This window comes from Chironomus tepperi, unplaced genomic scaffold, assembly GCF_022539635.2.
Source record: "Chironomus tepperi strain 1889 unplaced genomic scaffold, CSIRO-AGI_Ctep_v1 contig_319, whole genome shotgun sequence".
Taxonomy (NCBI): domain Eukaryota; kingdom Metazoa; phylum Arthropoda; class Insecta; order Diptera; family Chironomidae; genus Chironomus; species Chironomus tepperi.
This window is the reverse complement of record NW_027226441.1, coordinates 360,853-372,621: the sequence shown is the minus strand read 5'-3', so window position 1 is coordinate 372,621 and position 11,769 is coordinate 360,853. Positions and strand designations below refer to the sequence as shown.

At 30.3% G+C, this 11,769-nt stretch overlaps 2 protein-coding genes across 2 annotated transcripts; both read left to right on the top strand.

Moving 5' to 3' along the window:
• Positions 1–3,548: 3,548 nt before the first annotated feature.
• Positions 3,549–7,972, top strand: LOC139092973 (very long chain fatty acid elongase 7-like). The gene is made up of 5 exons (XM_070643551.1): positions 3,549–3,730; positions 6,185–6,325; positions 6,616–6,804; positions 6,867–7,002; positions 7,067–7,972. The coding sequence occupies exons 2-5, from the start codon at positions 6,185–6,187 to the stop codon at positions 7,594–7,596; spliced, it is 996 nt and encodes a 331-aa protein (XP_070499652.1). The 5' UTR covers positions 3,549–3,730; the 3' UTR covers positions 7,597–7,972.
• Positions 7,973–8,676: 704 nt separating this feature from the next.
• Positions 8,677–9,831, top strand: LOC139092987 (very long chain fatty acid elongase 7-like). Its single transcript, XM_070643566.1, has 5 exons — positions 8,677–8,706; positions 8,768–8,896; positions 8,974–9,162; positions 9,227–9,362; positions 9,503–9,831. Exons 1-5 carry the CDS (start codon positions 8,704–8,706, stop codon positions 9,829–9,831), a joined length of 786 nt encoding a protein of 261 aa, XP_070499667.1. The 5' UTR covers positions 8,677–8,703.
• The last annotated feature ends 1,938 nt before the right edge of the window (positions 9,832–11,769 follow it).

The following is an 11,769-nucleotide window of genomic DNA, read 5'->3' as shown; positions in this document are numbered from 1 at the left end:
GTCGGCTGTTTAACTTTTCTAATATCTTATTTTTGGCAACTTTATTTTTATCAGACTAACGTCAATTCCGATTCCTATATTTACACTTTTAGATTGGAAGACAAGTTTTTGCAAATTCTGGGAAAATTGACCAAAATGGCATATGCTAAAGTAATTTATTAACTGGAACAGAAATTATCCTTGCCATATGGTGTGAACTAGCTTGATATCCGCATTGGGTTTTTACACAATTCTACCGCTTTATTTATTATTGGAATCAGATGATGCGCTATCTGTTATTTCCGCATTTATTAATTTCCTAACTTGATTTTTTAGGTTTTATTCCTTATTCTCTGACGTACATCGTATTATTTCTTCACTTGTTTCTTCACATTAAAGACACAATAGAGATGTTTGTGCTTTTTTGTAGCTAGTTATAACGTCAAAAGAATTGATACTTGTACTCAAAAATACAAAAATAAGGCTCTTAATGATGAACATCTTTACACAAAAGTAGGACGGTATCTGCAACTCAATGATTTTATGCTTTCACGAAACAAAGTTTAATCAACTTTTTAAAATAATAATTCCAAAGTCAAAAGATTTAAATCGTCAAAGTAAATTTAAAACAACTAAGAGCGGGTACTTATAGAGGTTCTAAGATTAATACAATGCAAATACTGATCAAAGATTCTTAAAGAAACGTAAATTGAAGAATAAATGCGGATAATTAAAGTTCATGACCAAAAGGATCATCATGTTTTAATTGGATATTCTCTGATAATATTCTCGGAAAGCACAGAACCTAGAAACCAAATTTTGGAACCAAGACAATTTTATCCCAGAATACAAGCATATCCTCTGTTTGAACAACTTATGCTCAAGAGCATTTGCTATTATGCTAGATTATTGAATATTTTATTTTTCATTTTATTAAGGAAAATGCCTTTTATAAGGTACCTAAAGTGAGCATTCTTAACCCCAGTGAGATTTGATAAAAATCCGGTCTCAGGCCAGAGTCAAGTTGCCCACAGCCAAACGTCAAGTCAGCATGGTGCCTGATTTTCTATTATTCCTACACAGTGTGTCTTCCGGGATTAAATGATAAATATTTAAATAATTTATGGACTTGGTATTCCCGAGAAACGTAAGATTTTTATAACTGACCATATTAAAAAACTGAGCACAATTTAAAATTTATTGTGAATGTCAACATACTTAATATTCACAGATTTTCGCAAAACAGAGTCATGAAAACTTCTATCAATAATAATTTCGAATTCATTCATCTAATCTTTTATTAAATTAGCATATTTACGTCATGACCAAAAATCCAATTCTAAGATGAATTGGCACAAAATGAAATCACAATAAAACTCGTCGTTGTGCGTAATGTCTTAACTATTTTTAAATGCTTAGATACTTCGTGGCGACTAAACACAATTTAGAATTTAATTGCAAAAAATATGATGAATTGATGTTTAAATGAGCAATCAGTAAATGATCATTTTAACCCTGAGAGAAAATAAGCCAGCGAAGTCTCTAAAGCTTAAAGCATATAAGAGCAAATTAGGAGACGATCATCGATTATTTTCAATTCTTTTTTTATTGATTGAATATTTGCATTTTTAATCAGCTATAAATAACTTATTACTTACTTCCTTCCTTACTTGGCTGAGCATAAAGATCAATTATAATTCATGGCCTCCCTCGAATGACACCTAAAGCTGGCTCTATCGCAGGCTTCTGGGTGGCAATTACCAATAATCACTTGCTTTAGCTATACCTAGTTTAATTCAATCATACACCAACCTCACCTTCCTGCGGTGGAGACCGTCAAACCAAACCACATAGTGAACCGGCGTTAAACGAAGCTTTGGCTATCACCAGAGCTCTAAGAAGAATCGAGTCAAAAAACTCCGAGTCTAAACCGCAATCCTTAATTACAATCTAAGAAACAGATATTATGGGAGGTCATGGTTCATAATTGATCTATACGACAAGTAAAGTAAATAAGTAAGATTGTATAAAGTTCTTAAAAGAATGGTCTATTTAAGCTTTTAAGTAAAGCAATTAAAACCCAGTTTAAAAGCTTTTTAAACTTAATATACCTATTATTATTATTTGAATTCATGCATTCTTGGATTAAACCATTTAATAAATTAAAACTTGTCCATTGATGTTTGTCTACGTCAAATGATTAGCTATTTACGCAAATATAAATAAATGGCACATGGAAGTCTCATTATTAAGTATGTGAGGATTGCCGTGTGCGTCATAAGTTCTGTCGTCTTTACGTTTCATTAATTAAATTGACTGACATTTTTAAAAATTTTCAACAATTTTATTTATATTGATTTAAAAGTCTTGATGGAGCTGTCAAGAGAAATCAGCACATGGAAATATTAAACCCTCCCCATCTTCTCCCGATCGGCACATGCTTTTCATGACAGTCAGATTCCCGCTTCCAAGTGGCAATTTTCATTTTAATTGCCATAGCTTGGACGCCTTGTGGCAGCCACTTAGATCATGAATAATTTGTGCCGATCGGATCCCATCTCGAAATTGAAATTTCGAACCCTCTCCGTCTTAATTTAAGGCCATAAATTTTAAATGTTCCGGAATTGCAGGAATTGTTTGCATCAATAAATCAAGGTCTTCATTGAGTATATCCGGAGACCATTTCAATTTAAGTGTCATTAATGTTTTCATCCTATTTACATTGACTTGAATTGTAGCTTTATAGTAAATTTTTGTGTACTTTTGTGCAACTTAAAAAGAAAGATCGACAAACTCTAAACTGTATTTTGATGCACGAAATGTGATTCAATTCTGATTATTGCAATGTCATTGTGACACCGGCATAAAAGTTTGATTATAACAATAATCAATGATATCACAAGATGTTCTCAATATACAGGAATGGGGAAAATGATGATAAAAGTAAACAAAAAATACGATAAAAATATTCAATCCGGCTTCTTCATTTCAATTGCGTCAATTTTTAAGATTTTCTGCTTTGCAAAGATGATTCAGCAAAAATGTGTCTTGTATAAGATAGCGGTTAATGATCGGCACCTCTCGTGACTTTTTCTTATATGGCTAAATTTGCAAAAAATTCGAATGTTAATAAATTTCAAAAATACCCGAGTGACACAAAAGGAAGAGGCTCCGCCACGAAGTTTTTAAGGCTTTAAACTTCATTTGCTAATAACAAATGGAAGCCGCCTATGTTTGCCTTCCATGGCTACCAAAAATAGACATTTTTCATTTGTGTCGCTCGGGATTAGAACTGAGGCTTAAAGTTTTCAAATTTTGTAGAAAATATAACAAACGTCATTTTTATTTCTATTTACCAAAACAGCCTTTATGTTAATGAACGATGTATACAAGAAAAACAAGCGATGTTTCAAAAAAACAACAAAAAAAATTGAATATGTACATGTGCTCACTGGTTTGCTTTCGTCATAATATTTTTGCAGTGTTCTCGGGATGAAAGAAGAGAAAAAAAATGATTTTTCTTAATTCACATATAATATCATTCGCTCAGTTGTATACAAACATTTGAGTTAAACAGTTGGTAAAGAAATAATTTTTTTTTCAACAAATTTTTATTTTAAATTGTTAATAAAAGTTGAAAGTGCGCAAGAAAAGTTTTTACTAATTGAGTGAAATATACAGTTTTATTAGCTATAAAGCTATTACTTGTTAATTAAAAAAATTACTTAGGTGAAAATTTCATTCAGAAAATGTAAGTACTTTACTATGAATTTCATTGGATTATAGAGCATATGAAGTTTTTGTTTGGAAATAAATTATTAAATTTTATGACTTTTGTAAATCAACTTTAAGGTTAAACTCTTAAATTTAAAAGCAACAACTCTTATTTTCATCACAATTTCTTAAGAACTAAGGGTGTTAAACAATCTATGCTGGAATAGCTTTGTAATTGATTAATCAATCAATAATCCGGCATCAGACCGGCGTGCCATCTCATGTGATTCGAATATGATCTGAATCCAGTACCAAGCTAGAATCACGCCGGTCTGGTGTCGGATTTCGATTCTATTAACAGACTTATACTTTTTGGGTAAGCTTCCGGTCGTTTAAACTTGCTAACTATATCACACTTCTGTAATAAAACCAGCATCAAAGCAAAAAGAGAATGAGCAGAAGTGATGTAAATTGCAAAAATAGGAAGGTTATACTTAACACCTTAATCACTTCTTCAATAATAATTCGCCATAAACTCTTAACAATTTGTATGTGAAATGTTGAGTGATCTTCATGACTCAGTAATGAGACCCGAACAGCACGACGTGTTCGCTAGGGTTCCGCTCCGTCGCTGTATTAACGATAATATGCGAAATGTTCCTAACGGCACGTGACAGCTGTTATGACCAATTTTTAAGGATTTTTCCGAAAAATGCAATTTGCCACATTGTGTCCGAACACGAAGTACTGCCGAACTCATTGTCATTCCAATGATCCATAACCTTTGAGAAGTGTTATAATAAGTCATTGAGTATAGATAGGATTAGGGAATTCAATGCTGATATTAAAATATGCTTAACATTGATATTGAATACCGGCATTTCATACAAATGTCATTTCCGGTATTGAAATCCCCAGATAGAATAGTCCAGAGCAGGAAGACAAATATCAAAAAAAATTACACTATTAATTTGTGATTTTGTGATATATGAAGAAGAAAAAGAGAGGTTAAGCCAAATGGAGATAATTAGCTTAACAAATTTCATTTCAAAATGTTCACATCACCAAACTAAGGTCAAATTGAATAAGCAAAAAAATTCTTGGCATATACTTCAGAGCAATTTATCCTTTCTCGACAAAACAAGTACTTCATGAGTTGCTGATTAAAGTTCATTATTATTTTTTGTCATTTATCTTAAAGTCTTAAAGTAATTAAAACCTGAATTGCTGGATCATTTGGATGTGGTCGATACAATAATCTTTAAAGGAGACGTTCAATTAGCATGTAAAGTTTCTAAGGAAAATTGCGGTTTTATAGTAATTTAAAAAGACAAATTCTATGGAGAGCATGTGACTAGGGTCTACTAATCGTCCCATAAATCTAATCATCCTTTTAAATTGTCATTAGATATTGAAGCTTCAAGTTTTAATGTCATGCACTACTTTTTATTACAGACTTTATAATAAAACTTGTTTATTTTACTTAATTGAATAATTCATTTCTTGTTCTGGTTCTAATTTGCAATATCACAGGCTAATTAATGTTTTCTTGCTAAGTCATTCTTTAATAAAATTATTTTTTGTTCTGCAAATTAATTGAAAATATCTAAGTAAAGTTAAATAGTTTAAATGCATTTCAATATTTCCTGATAATTTATTCAAATATCACAATGGTCATAAAATATCACGAGTGACTAAAATAAAGGGAATTTAGACACGAGGCTTCAGAAGCCTCCATCAAATGGAAAAATATTTAAAAACCCAATAAATTAGCTCTTAAAAGTTACGAGCCATCAATAATCATCATTTAAAGTAGAATTAGTTTAATTCAAGATTTTTCAGATTTTCTGCTAAATTCTCAAAAATATTGACATTTCATTCAAGCTTAATATTGATGTATGATTTATGAAAAAGCCCTTAAATGTCTGACATAAATGACAATTTAATATAAATTCAGCTGACCCCAAAAAACCCTTAATGAAGTTCTTGGGTATATTTGTTTTCCTGAGACACAATTCATCATTTACAAGTATCACCTCAAGTATCAAGCAAGTCGAGGTGCAATGCAAAAAAATGTTTTTATCCGTTTTAATTCTTAAAATATTATAATCTAAATTAGGGAATATTGAATGCTTTTATGTCATATGGCTGTCAAACGGATGTAGATTCTAATTGGTCACTCGGGATGTAAGTACAAACTTTAAATACGCAATACTAAGTGTTTCTTAAAATCCAAATAGTTATTAATCAGCCTCGAATTTCAAAACTTTCTTAGAAAAAAATAATATTATGACAACTTTAATAAAGCTATGCAAATACGTAGGTTCAAATATTAACTTAAAATGTTAAAGTAAACAAATCAATTAATAGAAAAGTCAATAATTTACAAACAAAAATTTCATATGAATGAATTAAAATAGCAAATCTATGATTAATTATATTGAATTTACGTAATTAATATTTTGAATTTGTTTGTTTTTTAAATTTACAGATGGAAGTATTAAATAAAATGCAGGGAACATGGCATAACTTAATGCATAATTTATCAGATCCAAGAGTTGCAAATTGGCCTCTAATGTCATCACCGATTCCAACAATCATGATATGTTTTTCTTATGTTTACATTGTCAAGGTTTGTTGATCAATCTACATCATATACTTTTTGTTTATTTAATTACTTTTGTAAATCACGCGACTAAGCACATGTCATATGAATGCATTACAATATACAGTTAATTGCTTTCAGGTGAAAGAAAATCTAATGTGAATATATAATTAAATTATTTGTATGAAAGTGTTGGGCATTAATCATGTTCTTAACAATTAAAATTTGTATAATTGTATGCTAGTTAGATGACATTGCAGGATTTTATGCTAAAAATGATAACAAGAATGTAAATTAATTTTAATTTTTAATTACAGGTGCTGGGTCCAAGATTCATGGAAAGCAGAAAGCCATTCAAACTTCGATCACTAATTGTATTTTACAATTTCCTACAAGTTCTCATTAGTTTCTATTTATTCTACGAATATGCCTCGGCTGGATGGTTTAATGACTATAGTTGGAGATGTCAACCGGTTGACTTCTCTAGAACTGAATTTCCAATGAGGGTAAGCTTAAAATCCTTAATTTAAAATAGTCAAAATTATTGAACATTTTGTTAATTTTATAGATGGCGGAAGTATGCTGGTGGTACTATATTAGCAAATTCTCAGAATTCTTTGATACATTCTTCTTCGTGTTGAGGAAGCGATATGATCAAGTATCAGTACTTCACGTAATTCATCATGGAATTATGCCTTTCAGTGGTAAGTTCTGACTTTACTAACTGATGAATCAGTAGATTAATAAAATTTATTTATTCAATTCTAGTTTGGTGGGGTGTCAAGTTCATGCCAGGCGGTCACAGCACATTTTTCGCATTTCTCAATACCTTTATTCATGTCATAATGTACACATACTATATGATGGCTGCAATTGGACCAGAAATGCAGAAATACCTATGGTGGAAGAAGTACTTGACCATCCTTCAAATGATTCAATTCTGTGGCATCTCATCTCATGCATTCCAATTATTTGTCTCAAATCCATGCAATTATCCAATTGTCTTCTCATACTGGATTGGTGGACATGGCGTTTTATTCTTTTTCCTTTTCAAAAACTTCTACAAACAAACTTATAAGCCCAAAAATAAAGTTAAAGATGTTACTGATGTAAATGGTAATGCAATGAATAGCTATAAAGCCATAAACGGAAATGACATCAACTCAATATATGGAGTCAATCAAAGTAATGGAATCAGCACACTCAACGGAATTAAAAACTCATTTGATATGCTCAATTGTGGAAGTCGAAAAGACTCAATAGAAAGTGAAATTATAGAATTTAAAAAGGAACTTTAAGAATTTTTTTTAGATTTTTGCCATTGTGTACCCTAGCAGCTTGATAAATGTTAGGGACAGATTAGTAATACTCTAATGGTTAATGTACATAGAACAAATTTAATGCGACAATTTGTAATCAATTTTTTAATTTAATTTAAAAAATTGTTTTACTTTTGTATCGCTGTCCTTAAGTCTGTGCATAGATTGTGATTTTATTCTGAATTTTTTGTGTGTTAAACGTGACTAGGTTTGCAATTTTTTAATAAGTTAATGAATTTACTTATGTTGCAAAAAAATCATGACTTATTATTATTGTCTGCATTATTTATACAATGGTCGTAGTTTAATATTCAAGTGAGTTAGTTTTCTATTTAAATTTTTAAAAAATTGTAGAATTAAGGCATTATTTTTGTAAATATTAAGTTTGAGTTTTTATGATTTATTTAATAAATTTGAATTTATTTTTATAATTTGAAACTTTAATTTTTTAATTCTTAATATCAAATTAAATTAATTTAGAATCTTAATGAAGTTTTGTTCACTGATTACTTACCCGAGTGGACAAAAATACGTTAGAACAAATCATCAACAGGTCATGAACTTGCCATCAATTTATCGTACAAGGTCAAATAAGGTCGAGATTTTGTTACGATTCAAACAATCCAAATTTTTCGTGTTACGTAATAAATGAAGCTCCCTATTGATTTTCATTCTTTACCCTACACACAACTACATCCATAAACACATTTCCACAAGTAAAATTGCAATCCTTGCAGAAAAACCTTTATAAAAATTTGCGTTGACTTTTTCATTACCATTTAGTCGATTAACTGTTCTGCACACTAAAAGACTAACTATTCCAAGTTTATAAAGCAGATAATCCAAATTTAAACATTTGTTCTTCAATTACATGAGAACATACAAGTCATTATTAGAGTAGTTTGTCATCTAATTTACATACATCATGCAACTAAATAAGCAAAAATTTGACTTTTTGTGAAAATCATATTATAATACTTTTTTGGATATACATATAAAATCAAGACAATTTTTTTTGGTGAATCTTTGAGACAGTCTGGTATTAACTTCGATTCATAACGGACATAGATCTTGTGTCTTGTGAAAATGGTAAAATTTAATCTGATTTAAAATATAATACAAATATTTATGTCAAGGTTGATCATTTTAGGCCAATATCTACTCAGCATGGCGTAACCTTATGGATAATCATTCAGATAAACGTACTTCAGATTGGTTCCTAATGTCCTCTCCATTTCCAACAATGACTTTGTGCTTATTTTACGTTTATATTGTTAAGGTAAGTCACAGTGAGTCAAGTGTAAAGAAATTGATAGTAAATAGACTTGTCATGCTAAAATGACTTAATAATTTCAGAATGTTGGACCAAAGTTGATGGAAAATCAGAAGCCTTTTAAGCTGAGAAAAACTTTAATAGTTTACAACTTATTTCAAGCCGTATTAAGTTTCTATCTGTTTTTTGAGGAAGGTAGAATTTCATGGCTTGGACGATATAGCTGGAGATGTCAACCAATTGACTTTTCACAAAATGAATTTGCAATGAGGGTATGTACTGAATATCAACCTGATTAATTTTAGAATTTGTTGAATAAATGTCATTCAATTAAAGATGGTTAGAGGCAGCTACATTTACTACATCAGCAAATTTATCGAATTCTTTGACACATTCTTCTTCATATTAAGGAAAAGGTTTGATCAAGTGTCAACATTGCACGTTATTCATCATGGAATCATGCCGTTTAGTGGTAAAATTTATGTTTTAAGTGGTTTATTCACAATTGATGAGAACAAGATTTTGATTTTATTGGACATCCATAAATTGAGCATCATTTGTATACAGCCATAAATGATTCAAAATTTTTAATCCACTTTAAATTTTCCACAGTCTGGTGGGGTGTGAAATTCATGCCGGGCGGTCACAGCACATTCTTTGCATTCCTTAACACATTCGTCCATGTCGTGATGTACACCTATTACATGATAGCAGCAATCGGACCAGAAATGCAAAAATACCTTTGGTGGAAAAAATACTTGACAATTCTTCAAATGATCCAATTTGTTCTTGTCTTACTTCATTCCATGCAGCTACTTTTTGACAATCCATGTAATGTCCCAATGTCATTTGTATACTTTATTGGAGGACATGCCGTATTGTTTTTAGTTTTGTTTGCCAATTTTTATAATCGTACATATTCACGAAGGAAGGAACAATAAAGCTAAAATTATCAAATTTAACTGTCAAATTTTTAATTCTTAAATTTACCTTAAATTCAATAAAGTGGTAAAATTAAGGAAAATACTAATCCAGACATGCTTACTTCACTTGCTGACACTTTATATTATAAATATAGTATTAATAACTATAAATAAGTTAAGTCCAGTAAAGTCTATCAACCATTAACTCAACGTATTTAAATTATACAAAAAGCTTTTAAAGCTTTCGGCTTAAATGTATTTTCTGATGCATATGTTAAGCCACACTGAACTTGTCAGCATTTACTACACACAAAACTGTTCGCATTTTCATTTATAGCAAGCCATATGATGTAGGTACTTGTGTTAATGCTTTCAAAATTTCAAGTTCAACAATGCTGCATGTTTTGTTTTGTTTTAATGTGATGAGCTTTTTCAGCTACTTTGCACTATATTTACAGTCAATTAAATATCACTTCCGCGAGAAAATTGAAGAAAGTATAACGTGTGAACTTATTAATATGAAAGTGTTAATTAAACTTAATTTTATTAAATAATTTAAACGTTTTTAACTTAAAAACCCTAGCATACTATGATGTGATCTATGAAAAAAAAAGGTAAATACCGAAGTACTTGGGGAATCCCAATTCCTTACACAATAATCACACTCCATATAAGGAGTATCGGGAAACTAGGAAAAATTCTTACGAGAATTTATATTGACACCCCGAGCAACACATTTGTGTTGACTTCATTTGTGTCGCTCGGGTAGAAAAAATAGATAAGAATCAACTAGGAAGTAGCTTAAATACCAAAATAATTAAAAGCAGTTTCCAAGCTAATTTATTGAGGATTCTGTACATTACAAACAAGATTTTCTGTAAAATATTGCTGACTAATTTTCAATGTTCAATCAATGTCGTCATATACATTACATTTTAATGTCAGCTGGATAATTTGAAAACTAGCATTTCATGGAAGTTGACTTTCTTACACATTTATTCACATGAAATCTGCTAAGTAAACAATTCAATCTTAAAGCAAAATCCAATTTCAATACAGTATAATGATCAGTATGATGGGTTTAAAATATTTACATTTCACGGTTATTTAACTCTTTTACCATCGACTCAATATCTTGTTCTAATTGAATTAACACTGCTTATTAATAATTTGATGAAGAAATTAAGCAGCATACTACATTTAATAGTTCAATGGTGGTCATTTTTTTGGCTTAATAAAGCACATAAATTATAGGTATGGGTTTTTCTAGAACTACAAGCAAAATGTTTCTGGAAGTAAGAGAGATAAGATGTTAATCTTTACTAAGTTTAAGGCAGTGGTCGACAACCTTTATGTCGTCAAAAATTTTCGAAAATATTATGAACCGTTTGTCGTGGACAACTTCGTTCGAGGCTAATCTATAAGTGGTGTTGCGAAAACCAAAATGACATCCACCACTGGTTAAAGCCTTCCTAACACGCTAGCATGAAATCTCTTTATTCAAACTTTAATTAGGTTAAGGAATATATGAGAATAAACATTTTAAATTCGTAGGACTTTTTGCAAGTCTATTCTGTATCTTTCAACCCGAGCGACATAAATGATGAAGGCTCTGACATGAGTTTCTTAAGAGTACGGTGAAGTACGATGAAGCACAAGGTTATATGACAATTATTTGGATGCCAAATGGTAGCGGATAACATTTGGTGTTTCTAAAAGAGCTTTAATGGAGCCTTAAAAACTTCCTGACAGATCATTCTCCATTTTTGTTGCACGGGAAAGATTTGAACTTAGTGAGTAATCAGTTCCAAATAAGTTTTATTACAAGTTTTCAGATACATTCTGATTTGACTATGATTAAAATATTATCTTTAAAAACTAAGAACAATTTCATCAATAAATAAACCATAAAAGATTTGTAAACATATTAAAACTAATTAAAATTTTAATTCATTC